Below are 18,795 nucleotides of genomic sequence, written 5' to 3'. Positions count from 1 at the left end.
CCGTCAGCCACAAACAATGCAGAAACAGAGCGTTAAGCCGGAACGACTGGGTTCGTTTGGGGCTTTTTAATTTCCAAGACTTCTGATGAAGAGTCTGTGTTTCTCTATGTTCTCTACAGGCAGCTGTGGGAGCTTCCTGAGTTGTGCATGTTGTTTTTCTACTGCCCTTGTTTCTTTAGCCTGTAGGTGACTACTGGGGAGGTCCCGGTGGGTGCTGCCAGCTGGTCACAACGCCACCGCTAGTGAGCGTGAAGGGAAGGGAGAGGAGGAGGAGGAGGCGGCTCAGGAGCAAGAGCAGCCCTGAGTGCTGAGCAGCAGCTCTCTGAGGACGAGGAAGTGAGAGGTGTCTGCTGTCGGGGGAGTCGGCAGCGGCTGGGTTTGGCCGAGTTGGGGCGTGCACGTGTGTGCAGCAGCTCTGGCACCTTCTCCTCTTGTCCGCTACGAAGCACTCGCAGCGGCCCTAGGGCTTCTTGGCTTGGGCAGAGCAGGCTGGGATCTAGATTCTCATGTTGCCCAGGGGTGGATAGGGACATACTGGAAACCCTTAGGATGCAGAGAGCAGCCGGTGTTGGTATGGGCTTGTTTTTCCTTCTGCCTGCGTGCCCCGAGGACCTCCGTGGTCCTCCGAGTGCTGGTGTTGAGAAGCGTAGGACTCAGCGGCTCAGAGGAGACAACGGGGTGCCTATTTGTCACCTTACTGCCCTCTTTCCCCAAGCCAGGACCTGGAGAGCCTGAGTTCACAGTAACTCAATGCTCCTTATCTCTTTAAAGGAAGAAAATAAGAAAGGAAGAAGCTGGTGTTGTTTGCAGTATAGATCTCCAGATGTTTTGGGTAGGGATCCAGAATTTTCACCCTAAAGGACCTTCCCAATGCATTGACTGAAAAATCCACTTCTTTTTAGCCAATGTCTTGTCAGGAATCTGTGTGTGGAGGGCTGGCCTATGAATTACCCAGTTTTTATAAGCTGCTAATTTATCTTTTTATATAATTTGGCTATCTTTTAACCACAAAGATTTTGGGTGCAGCTAAGGTTGAGCACTCTAGTGTAAGTGAGGGTATGTGCACAAGAGCAGGGCCTCACTCCCATGCCTGGTGAAGGATGATGGCCTGATGAAGGCTTGGACATTAATCAGAGTGCCTCAGCAAACCCTTCAGTCACCCGTGGTGACTGAAATCACCCTGGCAATTGCTCACCACTACTACCCTCAACACATTCCCAGAACTAGCCCTGCTTTGGCCTTTTGATAAGCCCTCTCTTCAGACCTTGCGTCTGCTATTCAAGCTAATCCTTGCTATCTCCATTTGATCCTCACTCTCCACTTAGCCTTGTTAACCCCACTCTTTCTCTCTCCTTGGCAATGGGGGCATCCTTTCAGAGAGACCTGGACAGGCTGGAGAGCTGGGCAGAGAGGAACCTCCTGAGGTTCAACAAGGGCAAGCGCAGAGTCCTGCACCTAGGAAGAAATAACCCTAGACACCAGTACATGCTGGGGGCTGACCTGCTGGAGAGCAGCTCTGCAGAGAAGGACCTGGGAGTGCTGGTGGATGACAAGGTGACCGTGAGCCAGCAATGTGCCCTTGTGGCCAAGAAGGCCAATGGTCTTCTGGAGTGCATTAGGAAGAGTGTTGTGAACAGGTGATCCTGCCCCTCTACTCAGCCCTGGGGAGGCCCCATTTTGAGTCCTGTGTCCACTTCTGGGCTCCCCAGGACAAGAGAGACATGGAGCTACTGGAGAGAGTCCAGCGTCCTGCTACGAGGATCATCAGAGGGCTGGAGCATCTGCCCTATGAGGAATGTCTGCGAGAGCTGGGCCTCTTCAGCCTGGGGAAGAGAAGACTGAGGGGGGATCTTATCAAAGTGTACAAGTACCTCAAGGGAGAGTGTCAAGGGGACGGGGACAAACTCTTTTCAGCTGTCCCATGGGACTGGACAAGAGGCAATGGGCAGAAATTGAAGCACAGGAAGTTCCGCCTGACCGTGAGGGGGAATTTCCTCCCTGTGAGAGTGATGGAGCACTGGCACAGGTTGCCCAGAGAGGTTGTGGAGTCTCCTTCTCTGGAGATCTTCAAGGCCTGCCTGGATGCAGCCCTGTCTAACATGCTGTAGGTGACCCTACTTGAGCAGGGGTGTTGGACTAGACGATCTCCAGAGGTCCCTTCCAACCTTACTGATTCTATGATTCCATGATCTTCTTTCCCATACTTATGCCATAAAGTCACCTGGGGCACTTTCTCCCCTTTCCCCATATACTTGTCTCAGTGAGAGCCCATAACATCCTGTTACACACATGCAGCAGTGTATTTGCACTCACACATGCTATTCCACCACATTCAGCTCATCTCTGCACTATGAATTTTATTTATTACAGTGCAAAATCACATGTAGACCAGAAAATAATGACATTAAAGCTCTCCGAACGATGAATTTCTTATGCACAGCAAAACCATTGGACATCCTCTCATTCCTACTGGGCAAAATATTCTGAGTCAGAGTATTCAGGTGTCCTTCAGCCAAAAAAGGTACCACTCTGTTGCTGTCAAAACAACCAGGTGGGGTGGTCTAGAGAAGAGCAGATAAAATGAATCTGCTATCTACTAGAAACATGAATGAAATGGAAGCAGAAATAGATCAGATGTGCCCAAACATCTTTATTTACTTATGAAATAAACTTAATTAGAGTTTCAGAGCAGATTTCCAAAAAGAAGCTGCAGCCTGCTCAGTAACTGCATATTTTTCTCCAGGCTCTTAGAATCATCGAATGGTAAGGTTGGAAGGGACCTCTGGAGATCATCTAGTCCAACCCTCAGCATAGCCCCATATGGGGATTGAATCCATGACCTTGGCATTAGCAGCATCATGGTCTAACCAGCTGAGCTAAACCTTCCCTCAGCCCAGTCTTTCCCCTCAACCCCTTCTTTTTTTATAAAGACCCTGATTAAGACTGCCACCAGCCCTCTGATACCAGCAGCAGACTGACTCTACCAGCCAAGTGACAGCAGTATCCACCAGCAGTGGACCAAGCACCTCCACACTCAGACCCATCAGTTAGGAACACCATAGCTAACATTTAACAGACCCCTTTAAAATCAGAGATTGAAAGAAGATGGCAGTATAGGCAGCCCCTCCTAGCAGGGCATTGTCACATATAACTGATTTTATCTAGAACACTGTCTTCACCAAACTATGTATCTGTAGGATCCTTTGACCCACAGAAAAAGTGAGCATGACAGCAGAGAGAAACAAAGTCTCCTTTAAAAGGTTTTCAGCACTACTTGCAAAAAGCCTGAGAGCTGTACACAGTCAAGTGGCACCACCACCACTATAAAACTTCTGGGCTTCACTATGCTAAACTGATGGTAAAAGAAAGTCATCCTGAGGGGCAGAAGATGTGGGGAGGTAAGTATAGGAAAATGAACTTACTTTTTCTTCATAGTAAAAGACATAAGTGGTTGTAAACTATTTAAACACAGTGATGGATACAGCATGAAGAATAGAATAGAAGAGAACATGGAACAGAACAGAACAGAACAGAACACAGCACAGCAGATTGACTTGTTCACTGTTCATTCCCAGAAAGACTTGCATTTTTTTCTAAGAGATCAAATGCCGCAACGCCGCTTGGTTTCCTGGAACAGACACTCGTCTTTCACCACAGTCTGATGGCACAACCTTCCATGCACCAATCATCACCATAGGCTTTCATTCAAAACAGCTAGCGCCAGGAGGAAAATCCTGATGTCTGCTGCACATTCTTGCTCACTGCTTGTTGTTTCTTCCAGCACTTAACTACCTTTCTTAACTGTGCATCTAAGATTTTTTTTTAAGAGTATTTTAAAGACAGGGTGAGAAGGCCATGCTGTACAGATCAGCGAAATGACTCCTTTTGCAAGCGTGAGATTATTTTCTGTGCTGCGTCTGCTCTGCCTTTCTGTTTGGTGGGTGCAGTACTCCTTTGCAAGTCCATTCTGTGCTGCAACAGGTGACTCAACTGGACAAATGTTGCTGGAGACAGAAGAGGAAAGAGGAGGGGATAATGTTTCATCCATGTTTCTTTTTTCTTTTTTCTTAAATTAACAGCTTCAGATTTTCTCCAAGCAGAGCACTGGTCAACACTAGAGACAGTATGCAATGCCCAAAGGCAAACCATAGAAGGAAATACAAGAAGGCAAAAACAGAAAGGTAAAAATAAAAATTGATAGTAATTTCTTGACTGGTGTACTGAAAAGAGAGATCCTGATCAACCTCAGTGTCAGTACAGTGCTCTGCGGATTACAGCTGCTTGCAGGACCAGCTAGAAGTACGTGGTCTCTGTGTTCCCTTTGTCTTGGCCACCGCCTTTTACTTTCACGTATCCATTTTCAGAGCTGCTGTTAGTATTTTCACTGGACCTAATGAAAGGGAAAACAGTTAAAAAGCAAAGACTCATTGTGACTTGACAGGAGCCTTCTCCAATGAGCCTGGGAGAGGGCACGTAGCCTTCAAGCAACTTCCTTCCCATTTATCACTCACTCCTTGTGTGGCTGCAGACACCCTTCTGAAAGCATTGGGCTGCAATTCAACCACATTTTGTGGGGAGCGAGGAGCAGGGCGGTGAGTGATGTCTAAGGCTGGAGGGCACGGCTGTGCAGTATTGGCCTTTCCCTGGGGAGGGTGGGGGAGACGAGAAGTGCAGGCCCCTCCTGGAGTCCCTCCATTTCATGGGCGTGAAGGAAGCATTGACAGGTGTGGGTCTGGGATACCCCTTTGGGCTTGGTTACAGAGGTAAATGGCCCGAGTAACTACTGCAGAAGAGATTCCCATCAGCATGCTTCTTAGAGAATCACATTTACTTGGAACCCTTGTGCATGGTCCCAGAGGAGCATTGCTCCAGGGAAGGAAGCGGGCTGTCACCTGTAGGAGTGCCGGGGCCATTGGGGGACCCACCTGTGCTGGGAAGCAGCCACTGTCGTGTCATCTGCCAGCTCTGTGCCACGGGTCTCAGGCAGCAGGAAGCACAGCAGCCCTCCCACCACAGGGGCACTCCCGAAGATGGCCATGGGCACAGCCCGGTGGTAGTGTTCGAGGAGGTAGATCAGTGGGGCGATGATCCCCGCCACTCGTGCTGACATCGAGCACAGCCCCAGACCAGTCTGCCTGCAGGGAAGGAGTGGGAGTGGAGGGAGGCTTAGGCCAGGCCTTAGCCCCCCAGATCTGTCTGTCACTAGAGCTGAGGTGGTTCAACCACCCATGACCTCCCTCATATTGCCCTGATGGTACTCCAGCCAGTGGGGCACGAAGGGCTCTGTTAGTACTAGGTGTAGCACACTGGGCCACATACCACAGCCAGCATCTGGTTCAAGGAGCACCACGTCCATCCTCCCACTGCTGAGTTCAGGGTCACATCCAGCCCTGCGGAGAGTAACGGGGTAACGGGGAGAAATCTCACCTGACAACAGTGGGGAACAGCTCTGCTGTGTAAACGTAGGAGGTGGAGAAGGAGGCTGAGCTGGCAAACTTCCCAATGACAGCCAGGACAGTGATCACCACAGCCAGATCTGAGGGGAGAAGAGGTGGTCGCTGTCACATGGGCTCCCAGCACCACTCAGACCTCAGATGCGGGTTGCAATGGGATATTCAGCCACAACCACAAAGCACACAGGGAGACAACACCACTAAACAGAGCCTGCACATGGACCAAAGAACAGCTCCAGTCTGAGGACTACCTTCAGGCTACTTTGCATTCATCTCACCACCCCATACATCAGCTTGCCCAGAGGGAAACCCTTTTCCAGTGGGTGGTCCAATGTCTTGCAGGCTCTTCCCTCTCCTCTCTCACTATAGATGGCAAGGGAAGAGTTGGCTGGTGCGGGGGGGGGAGGGGGTAGGTCCCCACAAGGGGAAAAACTGGCATGGGCCATCACTGCACCCATAGGACTGCTGGGAAGGAAGCAGTCCAGAGAGCTAGCAGCAAGGCAGCCTCTTCGGCAATGAAGTCAGGAGATACAACTGGGAATCACATAGAGAGGGAGAGGCTGCCTCGTATCACAGGGCAGCACGTTGACAGACTCCCTCATCACAGCAGAAACTCCATCCCTAAGGCTTCCCCAGTGATCTCCAGCAAGCAACAGAAGGGTGCTTCAATGGGATGAGGAATCCCAGCTGCCTACAGCAGAGTGGTGTGAGATGAGCTACGTCCTCCCCTCTCCAGAAAGCAGACAGAGCAGGAGGAATCGCGCTTCTGTGGTGACATGACCACAGACCTGGCATACCTAGAGCTGGAGCAGGTTCAGACTAGGTTGTCAGCCTTTGCAGAGAGATTTCTAGGAATACGAGAGCCAGACAGTCAACTCCAATGGATCTGACCCTGCTTGAGCTGGGGGGTGGGACTAGATGCTCTCCAGAGGTCCCTTCCAACCTCAGCTATTCTGTGATGCTGTGATTTTCAAAGCAAATCTGCCACCTAAGCTATCAGAAATTATTCCCAATGCATCCTTTCTGAAAAAAATATCTTCCGGGCAACTAGCAAGGAGAACCTAGATTTCCTAGACCACCTATGTTGAGATGGGCAGCTTACTGGTGGTCACTTCCAGTCACTGGCTCTGCAGCAAGGCCCCTGGTTCTTTGAAAGCCTGAAACTGGAGTGAATCACTCAGCCACTCCAGTTCTTTGGGAGGTCTTCAGCTGGAAATACGGTGCCAGTGACCCCCAAAAGCATCTTGATTTTCTTCCCTTTCCTTGACCCTCACTTTGCACAGCAGTAGGGACAAGGATATGGAGTGCAAGCGAAGAATAGGGAGAAACAGAAAAAGGGTCATTTCTTTTTCTTGCTCGCTTAAAATAAGGGAAACTTACTAGCCTTTTAAACGCCTTGTCTTCCGCATCTTCCTGAGAGGAGCTGATGGTGTGTAATGGGCCCTGCCTACCAAGCATAGGGAGGCCTGAGGGGCCAGGCACAGCTCTGAATGAGAAGAAAGTCATGCTGAAAAGAATCCAGCCCATTAGGAGTGCATCTCCTTGAGACCAGGGCTCTAGAGGCATCTCAAACCCAGAGGGAGATTGTGGGACTGCAACCATGTAGGCTGGGAGGACAGGAACTGGACCGGGAAGGAAAGAGCCAGGGTGCTGCAGCCCTCTTCCCCAGAGGTTATGCTCCAGGAATGGGAAGAGGTTGTTCACCTTCAGGGATGCCAGTGATGATCAGACACACCAGACCACTCAGCAGCAGGAGAACACCCTGAGATTTCTTCCTGCCAAACCACTGCAGCAACAAGATACAAGAAGCACGAGCTGGGATTTCCACTGCTCCAAAGGCAAGTTGCGTCAGGTAGATGTCCAATCCAAAGTTCGTCACGTTCAGACTGAGCCCATAGTAGACAAGGCTGTTTGCAAACCTGAGAGCCAAGCAGAGTGGCATTAAGCATACATATTGTCCATGAGCGAATGCAATACTGATCTCTCCTGATGACATTTTGATCATGCCCAGAATTTGCATGGGGACACAAAATCACCTCAAGAGCAGGGAATACCCAAAGCTGGAACTACACTAACCTTCCTCACAAACCCTACAGCACCCTGAAGAGACAGCTTCTCCCCAGACCCACAGATGGTGGATTTGGTCCAGCCTGGGTGGCAGAAAGGTGGCAGAAGCAGACACATACATGCAGATGAGCCCAGAAGCACTGAGTGAGTTCACAGTTCTCATCAGTCCCCAATCCCCTCTTCATTTTGCCTAGCAGTCGGAAAAGGGAGGACCAGAAGATGTCTTACCAGGTGCACAGCATGATTAATGTCACCTTGCGGAGGTGATTCTTCCGGAAGAGATCCACAGTACTTCCATGCTTGGTCTGTGCCTCAGGCTTCAGCTTCAAAATTCAGAAAACCACAGTCAGACCAAAGAAAGGAAATTCATATCCAATTCCCTTTCTTGCTGACATCAGAGAAAGACTCACCCAGCTTCAGCAGGATGGGCTTGAGACCCCCAAACTGTTCTGAGGTGGATGGCAGCCCAGTGGGGCCAGCTTCCCATGACTATGCAGTCTAGATGCTCAGAGCAAGAGTCTGGTGTAGAGTTTCCTCAGGACAACTTTCTCAGTCTAGGGGCTTTAGGGTGGCAGGGAAGAAAACCCCATTTAGGCATTGATTCATAGTAAATCAGAGTCTCAAGAGACAGTTCCTGCTCCTCCTCAAAACTGGTGCAGTCTTCATTGCTGAAAAGCCAGGGAAACATGTGGGTCCTCTGTATACCTTACGGCGGACGACAGAGACCTTGGGACTACTGCAAGCCTCTTCTCTGGTCTTGTTCAGCTGAAGCTGGAGTTACCCACAATCCCTCCCCAAATAATCCCCAAGACACATGTAAAAATGATTGCCAAATGACCTCAGCTCCAGGAGCTGCTACAGACCTGTTCTGGGTCATGAACCCCATCTTAACTGGACCTTTACTGACCCAGCAGTGCATAGTGCATTTGGGAAACCAACTGAAGGTGCAAATCTCTCAGGAGAACAAGCAGTTCCCCATGCTGCTGTTGGTACCTGCTCGAGGAGCCCTAATGGGATGGTGCGTTTGTTGATGGATGCCGCCTTCTGAAGGACCTTCTTAGCTTTTTCTACTCTCCCTTTTGTCACCAGCCACCGAGCCGACTCTGGTAGGACCCTGCCAAGGATGTGAAATCAGGAGATGACAACACAGCCTACTGAGGTTCCTCATAGCCCATCTCCCTGTGACCACTTCCATTAAGCAACAAGCATCATTTGTGACTGAGACGTCTAAATACCTCTTCAGCCCAAGCTTTCTAGGCCTAACTTGAGGCCATAAAATTCACACCCAAGTGCATTAACTGATGTAGCTTCTGATCTCAGTGGTCAGCATCCCAGGGAGGTGAACTGAGCTCACCAGAAGCCCCTCCAGTAGCTATGCTGTAATGGGACAGACCCAAAATGGTTCTGAGCCTCCTGGCTGCCACCTCTCACACCCACTGCTGTCATGTCTGCAAGGAGCTCTCTGATCTCCTCTCACTTACCAGAAATAGAAGAAAAGGGCAAATATAGGAACAGATCCTGCAATTTCTAAGAGCCTCCAGTTGCGAATAGCATAACTCAAGCCAGCCAAAAGCATCTGTCCAATGGCAAAACAGCAGTGAGAAGTGAGCACTGCATGGGGCCGGTAGGAGACACCAACCCATTCTGTAGCTGAAAAAAACAAAGATTTAGGGCCAACACTGGAAATGGTTTCCCTGATCCAAACAGTATGCTTCCGTCGGAAAAAGCTCTCTAGTAGGTGAGGAGAAGAAATCAGCTGTCAGAGTTCTAGTGTCAGAAACACATCTGAATCATCAGCATTTTGTGAGCTGCTGCACCTCTCTGGAGACTTGATCTGTCCTGTCAACCAACATAGGGTTATACACACTAGCAAGGACCTCACATCTCTGCTACCAGTGTTCACAAAGTCCCTTGCTAAGGCTCAAGTCAGTTCTGTCCCAGAGCCATAGGGCTCTCTCCCTACATTGATCACCTGAGCTAGAGCCCTGGGTGCTCACATTGCCCCCACCTGAGCATTGGCATGGGAGAGAGACTCTCAGTGACTCTCACTCTGCGCTGGGGAGGCAGAAGTGCCAAGAGCAGTTCAAAGACAGACCTGTTCCCATCCTTTTGCATCACTCCCTGAATAAACCCACTCCAGAAGCCACTGAGATGTATCACAGTGACTGTCCTGCTCATGTTAAAAATGACTTGTCCCTTGGGAGGCCTCAGCCATTGCATATTCAGTGAGGGATTCTGGGGGTACCTGGTGTTGTCTCTCCACAAAGCCTGAGGTCAAGCCTTTTGGAAGTTTGCCCATAAATCTCCAAGTCCCATTTTACAAGATACTTCAGTGTCATAAAGTACCCATTCATTAAAAAGGTACAAAATCTTCTCGTTGCTGCATACTTCAGCTGAAAGAGTCCTTGAGACTTGCCAGGGGAAAGGACCAGAGCGACACAACAGCAGTGAACTATGAGCAGCAATGTTGCAGCTGGGTTTCATTTGTCTTAACCCAGACAGCATTTGAAATAGCCTCACAAAATAGGGGATCTGCTGACTGCAAGCCCTGCACCCAGAAACCAGTCATGTATATCCCAGCCAAGGGCTGACAGCAACCCCTGGGGTGGCAGCTCTGTTTCTGCTAAGGGGGGCTCCAGTCCTGGCCCTGCAGTCCAGCTCTCCAGGACTCCATCATCTGCTAGCAGCTACTTGGCGCTCCTGTTTGAAGCCTAGGGCTATCTTCTCACTGAGATGGGGTCTCCCTACATCCAGTTTCCTGTCGCTTTTGCAGGGTTGTCTTCCCTAGTTTGCCTTTCTTGGGAGAGGAGGAACAGGCCCAGTGCAGAGCTGTTCTTTTGGGAGGGAACTTTGCAATACATGCAGGATGAGCTTTTATGTCCCTTTTTCTACTGCATCTTGAAAGGCCACATCTTTTTGCCTCAAAGTAAAGACATCCTACTCACCTAAGGCCAATATTGTCATGGTGATCCCTGACACGGAAGCTCCCACAACACATCTAAAGGCCATGTATACATAGAAATCGGGCACAAAGGCAATTCCAACACCAAATAAGCCCTGGATGAGGATGGACATCAGAATGACAGGCCGGCGACCGATTCTGTGGAGGAAGAGAGAAGACACAGATGGCATCTGGAGAGATCCCATGGGCATGGCGAAGAGACCAGTGGGATTCTTGATTTGGGGATCACTCACACACAGTGCAACCTCTGGGTGAAGAAAGCTCCTAAAAGCACCCCAGGAAGCAGCAGGCAGAAAGAGCAGCCTCTCCACTCCCGACCTTTAGCAAAGGCAAAAGGAGACGCTGCTAAAGTAAGCCACCCCGACGAGCCTCCATGTCCTCTCCGTTGAGGTCAGCGAGGATCAACCTGAAAAGGACTATAGCCCTGGTTCACATGTGAAGAATCCTGTACACATACGGTCCTCTTCTGCCTTGTGAGCCCCCTGTGGGGCTCTGTCTCATAGGAGCTAAGCACCTTGCTCGAGCTCATGGTGAGCTGAGCAGAGCCACAGGAAGGAAGGGGCACCTGGCTGACTCAGCTGAACGTGGCTCCAACTCTGCACCCAGAAGGAGGTGTCGGGGGCCCCTGGAGACATCTCTGGGTATCCAAGACACCTGCAGAGGCTTGACCTGTGATTCCTTAAGGACCCCCCAAAGGTCATACCTGGCCCCTTCTCCTGTTACCTCTCAGACATCCACAGGCATCTGTCACAAGATGCTCTGAATCAGGCAAGGGGATCAAGCCCCATGGAGTGGGTGCCATATTCAGTGCATGGACTGAACTCTCAGGTGGTTTGTCCCTGGGTGCTGGGCAATAACTCCGGGCAGGTTGTTATTGTCTCCTCACCTGTCACTTAATGGCCCAAAGATCACGGCTCCCAGGAGAAGCCCCAGCATGTAAACGGCCTGGGAGATGTCATTCAGGTCCTTCCTGTCGCACACAAGGTCAAACTGGAGGAAGGAAACACAGCTGCTTTTGCTCTCAGCAGGCCCCAGCTGGGCAGCTCCTTTATCAGGATGGGCAGCGCTGCTGTCCCCGTGCATACCCAAGAACTGGTACACAGGCCCTTGCTTCAAACCCAGGGTGCAGAGAGCCCACCCCCAAGGACATGTCTCCATCACGTGCATTAACAGCACAAGCCAGAGGTAGGACGGGTCTGCAGGACCTCTGTTCAGTTCCTCACTGTGGGGCCCCCTCTCCTGAGTGCTAAAACCTGCAGGACTCCCCTTCAGAGCAGGTTCCTCTGAGAGAGCCTCTTGGTTGGGAAGTTTTGCTTTAAGCGAGACTTCAGGACAAGAGTCCCAGCACCTTGCTCCCTTCCTGGCACTAGTCTGGATCAGGCCCCTATCTTTGTGGCCAGGTGCTGAGAGAGGTAGGGAACGGTGAAAAGAGCTGGTCAGGAGAGGGGTGTCCTCTCTCAGATGGTTTCCCAAGCTCGTAGCTGTGGTCACCCTTCCAGCCATTCAGCCTCCAGCCCACATGGCCTGCTCCACAAAGCGTTTTCCCAGGCAGTGATCAGGGAACCAAGAAGGCATGTTTAAATCTGCTCTCTGCTGACACACTGGAAACCTTATTGCTGAGGTGTCAAAAAAGGCAGTGATTATTTTTTTCCCCAAACCTTCCTTAGAAATACAAATACCGTTTGCTCCCTGACTTTTCCTCCTTTCTCTCTTTTACTCCTGAAATGCAAAGGTAAGAGGGAAAGGACCGAGTTATTTTATAGCCCTTAAAAGCCTGGGGCACAGTAGAAAAATGCAGTTCTTTACTGTGGACTCATTTTGTATCTCCACTCTTTCGACTCAGACTCAGCAGTCCATAAGCAACATTAAGTGACCGCACAGAGTGGGACATTGTATTTTCAGAGCATTTAAGCAGAGACACAGGCTGTACCTGCGGCATCTGGAGCCCAGCCCAGGCAGACTTTAGCTAGCTTTGACCTTATGTTTTCATTCCAGCAGCAGCAAAGTCAGTGCAGGATAGGAAACATGTCCAAAGTGCTGGAGGGCACAGCCAGGCCCCAGGCTCTCCCAGTTCCCAATTCCAGTATGACTTGGCAGTCAGTTTGGGGATCTTTGCACCAAGCTGCTCTCACAGCAGGAGATGCCGTTGTCCTGCTCCAAATGATGAGCTTCTGTTCATGCAGCTGAGCTCTGATGCCAACCTGTGATAACAGAGTGGCCTCCCAGGACTCACTTCTGTCTGCCCTTGCTGTAGTCACAAGGACGTGCAGCTGGTCCATGAATGTGTGGGTGCAACAACATCTTAAGACAAGGAATTTCACCTAGAAGCATAGGGCTACTGAGGATCCTCCTAGAGAAGTTCCTGATCTGGTGGTTAAATGGATTTCAGAGACCACACAGAGCCCTTGGAAATGATGGACATTGGAGTCTCTCATCCAGTGTAGATCAGAGGAAGGTACCAACAAGAAAGGGCTGGAGCTGGTAGTGGGGAAAAAGGGAGGGAAGGAGAAGGGAGGAAGGAAGAAGGAAGAGAGCAGACAAGAGGTCCTAAGAATTCAGGGATACCAGTCAAAATAGAGCCTTTGTTCATCCATAGGGGTCATGGGACACGTTGTCTCAGCCCTGAAGACCTCTGAGGACCCAGAAAAACCACTGCCAGACAGGGTCCATTCTGGAGGAAAAGTGCAACTATTGGTAGAGACAGTGGGTTCTCCTTTGTCTATCCTTGCCGTTCAGAAGATTTGGCTTTCCCCGTCAGGATGGGGAATTTCATCCTGACATGGTACTTCTCTGCCAAATGGTCACATTTGCTGTTTACTTCTCTGGCTTTCAAGAGGAAAAGTCCGATTTTCATGCAATGATATTGCCAAAGAAGATGCCATTCTTGGGACAACATCTTCACTCCTCCCCGTATCACCTATTTGAGTTCCAGCCATCATTAGGGGTGTTGGCGTCCCTGTTTTTGTTTTTGTTTTTTTAAGTGACTATATTCCCTCCTGGGAGGAAAAGAACATATGAAACACTAATTCCCAGGCCAAGTAGTTTCTTTTGGCGACCTGTTCTGTAGCTGCCTGCATCTCAAAAGCATCTATAGGAAGAGATGCCCAGGGAAGAGGATATATAGGAAATACACAGAGATGACACAGCACTGAAATAAAGTATGATTTAGCACCGCTCAGTGGAGCTTGTTGATGTTGCTGATGTTCCTGGTAATCCCAGTGTGTGGTTTTGCACGATCTCCTCCGCTTGTCAAACCTGGTATTTCCACACAAAGTGAGGAGCAATGGCTCTTTGAGACACCCTTAGTTGAAGTCACCACTTCAGCCCCCAGCTTAGGTGTTGCTGTAATGAGGCACATCCACCAATGTGAACACTTGGCCAAGCATATGGAAAGGAGTCAAAAGGACTGGGAGGGAGAGCAGCACTACCAGCCATTTCTGAAATAGCTCAAACTCCCCTGGAGCATTTATAATATCTCCAAACACAAACATGGTGATGACTCCTATGGTCAGGCTGTACTAGAACACACTGCTTAAATGAACAAAAATGTTTTAAATGGACAAATTAATGTTTAAACTGTGTGAGCACTAAATCTGTAATCAGATGTGATAGAATGTGCACTTCTATCAGCATATCCTCCGTCAGCCCAATCAACGCCCTGCTGGCATCCTCTGGGATGCACTTTGCCACCTGTTGCCACCTGCACTCCCTCCCTGTTCCCAGGGCAAGAGCAAAGGTGCCAGAGCTCTGCTGCTCTCAGGGACAGCATGAGGACAGCGTGTCTTGTGTCAGCCCGGCACGTCTCCCCAAGCCTCCTGAAGGCAGTCACGCCACTTGAGGTCTTTGTCAGAGACGGGAGGCTGTGACCACCCAGAGGAGGGCTTGGACCAGGGCTCTGGGGTTGCATCCAGGCACCAGAAGAGGGAGCGAGAGGCTGAGCTGAGGAAAGTGGTTCAGGAGCCTGGGACTGATGCAGTACAACGAGGGCACAGGATGCACTGCAGTCCCAGCAGCTGCTCCGCTCCTGTGGGTCAGCTCTCACTGTCTACTCCAATAAAAAGCATCAGCTACTCCCTGAGATATTTGATCCTCATGCATCTACACCCTTGTGATCAACACCAAAGCACTTCCCCAGGGGATCAAGATCCCATCCAGAGGACTGGAACAATACAAGCCAAAGAGAAGTTCATCACAAGGCACCTCATATTCTGCGCCACATTGCCGTTGGGGCTGACACAAAGCCACCACCTTACACTTCATGTGCTTCCCTAGCTCTGCGAAGGACAGCACCCTGTACACTTTGGGAGCTGTGGGATCGTTAGGAGAGCAGGGACTCTATGATGGCACAAATCTGTGGATAGAGCCATGGGTCTCTATCCCCATCTTCTTCACAGTGCTTCCTAGACCTGTGATGCATAAGCCACTGTCAGATCTTCTTTGACCTTCTACCACCATGCAGAGAGGGGAGACCCATGCCCTGTAGATCTACACACGCAGGGAAGTTTTGCCCATAGCTGAAGTAGGCTGCTCCTGCAGCGGCTGCAGGGGCTATAATAGCACGCTACCCATCAGGACATGGTACTGGTGTCCTTTGCCAAAGCAAAATGCAGCAACTCCCTTTGTGATGATGTCCACGTTCAGGTCAAAACCCCTCAACCCCCATTTGCACCTTGGAAGAGACCTGGATTTACGTCCTGGGACCTCCCTACTGCCTATGAAACTGGCAGAGAAGAGCCATGGCCAAAGCCAGAGCTGGGGACACGTGCCATGTGGAGGGATGCAGAGCCAGGGCTCACCATGCTCTCCAAGGCAAGGAGGTATGGGACAAAGAGATGTGAGGCAGCTCCTGTTGCAAGAGGAGCCCCACAGGAAGCATCAAAAAACTTCAGCACAGCCCTCATGTCAGTGATCCCAACTGCCTGCACTGCAGCCCCAACTCCTGGCCATGGGGCTAGAGGTATCGGGAGCTCAAACCCTACCCTTTGGCATTGCCCTCTCCATCTTCCCAGCCTCGCATTGGGAAGGCCCTGGGCCAGCAACCAGAACAAAGCCTGTAGAAAAGGACCTGGCAGACAACAGCTAAGGAGATGAGGAGAAGCACCATGAATGATGCTCCTCTGACTCCTATCAATAAGAATCAGTGCTAAAAACCAGATCCTCCAAATGTCCTGCCCCATCTCCAGTCACAGTCAGGTCCCCTTTGCCCTTGGTGCCTCATGAGAAGAAATTGTTTTTCTCCCAGAACATCTTCTGGGGAAGATGTCCTCTGACTCCCCACCACTGCATTGCTGAACCTCACCGGTGTGATTCAGAGAAGGGGAATGGTGAGACAAATCCTTTCCACGGCATAGGCCATGGGCTGTCTCAAAATGCCCATGGGTAAGAGGAAATGAGCATCCTGGTTGAGGTCACTTGCCAGCCAGCGACCTATTCCAGAGGAGACATGTTTGAGTCATTTAGCATGGGCAGAGGAAGGCAGTGAATTCCAGCCATGGGAGAGAGACGATCCTTTAAGCCAGAATATTTCTTGATACCTGCCTGAATGGGAAGTTTTCTTGCATACAGAACAACCTCAACTCCAGTGCAGATGAACTGGTGGTCTGGATGTTGCTCTCTGCCTGGCACTGTAAACATCAAGTTGGAGCATGGGGGACAGAGCTGGCACCACATTTATAGGAGCAAGGAGGACACCTGGGGCCTGCACCAAAAACCAAGGGAAGGAGTGGGAATCCCTTGCTGGAGGTTTCCAACAGAGGAGGAGATTGCAATGGTTAAGCAGGTTGAATTCACACCTCCCAGCAGGAAGCCTGAGATGGCCTCTTGAGAACCTGCCTCGCCAATGTGTCCATGAAACACATCTCAAGAGCCTGAGGAAAAATTAGAAGTCATTAGCTGCACTTCCAGGGACAGCAGGTGCACCAAAGCCAAAGCACAAGATAATCATCATCCCCAGGCAGGGCTGGCAGTAGCTCGGGACACCCCAGCCTGCAGAACACCATTTACTACAGCACAAAGCCATCAGAAACTAAAGAATGTTACAAACCTGAGTGACCAGCGTCACCTCATGGTCTGCAGGGTACACCCAGCCACCGCTGCACTTCTGTGTGGCGTTTAGGCCATATGCCACGATAGAGTCAAAGTCCCAGTCCACAGGCGAATACATGGAGCACTGTTCATACGCCCCGTTTGCATCTCGGGGGATGGTGAGGTTCATCTGTTCATCCTCAGTCAGGTTGGGGTTGACCGCCTGGATCCAGCTGGTATCACAGTGATGAGGGACATATGGGACCATAAAAAGTTGGCCAAACTGGTGGAAAGACAAACTGAGGCAGGGAAGGGAGGTGAGCACCACCAGCCATTTCTGAAATGGTCCAAAATCACCTGCCGCTTTCAGAAGTTCCCCAATGCCTGACATTGTCAGCTTTGTCTGGAGCAGGACAGTGCTGGGAGAGACTTTCCTGGGGGCTGGAATTAATATTTAAACCCAAGATAAGCTCTGCAGACGTAGGCAACTTCAGCAAATAGTTTTTTTTTTTTTTTTTTTTTTTTTTTTTTTTTGTTAGGATAGACTTAATGCTTGATGTTTTATCCATCATAAGTACACTGTGTAATATATTAATCATCTCTGTACCACCCACTAACGTACAGCAGGACTCCTGTTTCAGAAGACCTGGATTGCCCCTCTGCCAGGACCAGGTGGCCCCATCTTGGGAAAAGATTCATTTTCAAAGTATTTGCTGGAGTTGCTGAAGTGCTGAAAAAACTGCCTGCCCCCATCAGCTCCACTACTTGAATAAGAAAGGTTCAAAGGGGACAAGTCAGTGGAGCGGGATAGAGAGTTGGAAAAAGTCCAGGAGAATAAATGAGGTGATGCTAACAGATGAGCAGAGAAGGAGACAAGAAAGGGTGACCAGCCAGTTGGTTACAATACCATGAGAAGAGCAACTCCATTTCCTTCCTCTTTTGCAGCTTCCCTGTGAAAATGCAAACAAGCCACGTAGAGGACATCTGCCTTTCACACAAATTCTGGGGCACTCTGTAGGCTGGTGGGGGGCAATACACAGAAAGATCTGCAGAACATATGTAGGCACTGTCTTGTGGATAGCAGAAATACCTCTGACACAGGCCAATGCTGCTCGAAGGTTTTGCAAATCTCAGTTCAAATGCTTCCATGCACTAAAGTGACCTTTAAAAACATAAGACTCAGACCCACTCTGTTCAGCTCATCCCAGAAATCAGACCAGTCTAGCACTTCTTTGGGATCTCAGGTAAGGCTCCAAGAGGCCAGAAAGCCTCTGGAGGTGCCCAAAAGCAACTCAGATGCTCTTTCTTCCACCCTCAGATCTGAGGGAAAAGCAAGAAGCAGAGCATTCACTCTGATCCCAGCCTGAATTCCAATAGCAATGGCAAACTAACTCCAAGAGCCTTAGAAAGAATAATGAATGAAAGAGTCATCTTGGAAAGCATCACCAGCCAAGATACGACAACACTTTGTTTAGCAAGAATATGGAGTTTATGAGCAATGTCTCATGCTTTGAAGCAAACACTGATGGGTTTATTCCATTCAAAGACCTGAGGACCACACCTGGAACTGCATCTTCCCTCTCCGCTTCCAAAGGATGCATGCCTTAGCATTGCTAGTCCATGAAGTCTAGAGATGCTTCTCCTTTCCCTCACTCTGAAGGAGGAAAATCCCCTCTGTGGCTGTGGGGCAGACACCAAAACCTCCCTGAAACAAAATTCAATTGAACTCTGGCTAAATTACCCCCACAAAACTGACAGCTTGAATAAACAGGGTTTGAATAAACACGGAAACAGAAGACAGACATCAAGAAAACATTTCCAAAAGGGCCTTGAGCAGGAAACGTTACCTGAGAATTAAAAATAACCAGTATTTCCAACATCTTCCTTCCTTATCAGAAGGCAAGAAATGCTGAGGAACGTGGAGGAGGATAGAAGGGTTTCTCCAAAGGTGTTCTTCAGGAGGCTTTGCGAGAGGTAGCCAAATACATCCTTCTGCTTGCAAACAGGTAGAGCAGAAGTCAGTCCTCCTCTTTCTTTTGCATGACACTAGACAATAAATTTTGCAGTCAAGCTGGCAGCTGCCAGCCAAGGTTCCTGTTAAAGGCTGACCACAACTGGGGAAAAGCTGTGCAGATCTGTTTAACTGACAAATTACAGCATATACCATGACAACTCTACAGACATGATGATCACAACAGCTCAATGCCAGGTCACAGAAGAGTTTTCATTCTTCTGATAAGAGATCTGTTGACAGTCTGCCAAGAGTTCTGTCACCCACACACTCAAACA

General features: G+C 49.8%; 1 protein-coding gene across 1 annotated transcript; it reads right to left on the bottom strand.

Moving 5' to 3' along the window:
* Positions 1 to 4,293: 4,293 nt before the first annotated feature.
* On the bottom strand, positions 4,294 to 16,897 carry LOC134135957 (solute carrier family 22 member 13-like). Its single transcript, XM_062567648.1, has 10 exons — positions 16,526 to 16,897; positions 11,369 to 11,472; positions 10,466 to 10,620; positions 9,002 to 9,170; positions 8,514 to 8,634; positions 7,749 to 7,843; positions 7,158 to 7,372; positions 5,428 to 5,536; positions 4,932 to 5,135; positions 4,294 to 4,384 (listed from the first exon to the last, which is right to left on the bottom strand). Exons 1-10 carry the CDS (start codon positions 16,895 to 16,897, stop codon positions 4,294 to 4,296), a joined length of 1,635 nt encoding a protein of 544 aa, XP_062423632.1.
* Positions 16,898 to 18,795: the final 1,898 nt, after the last annotated feature.

The sequence above is a fragment of the Rhea pennata genome, chromosome 2 (assembly GCF_028389875.1).
Source record: "Rhea pennata isolate bPtePen1 chromosome 2, bPtePen1.pri, whole genome shotgun sequence".
Lineage (NCBI taxonomy): Eukaryota > Metazoa > Chordata > Aves > Rheiformes > Rheidae > Rhea > Rhea pennata.
This window is presented reverse-complemented; position numbering and strand designations above follow the sequence as displayed.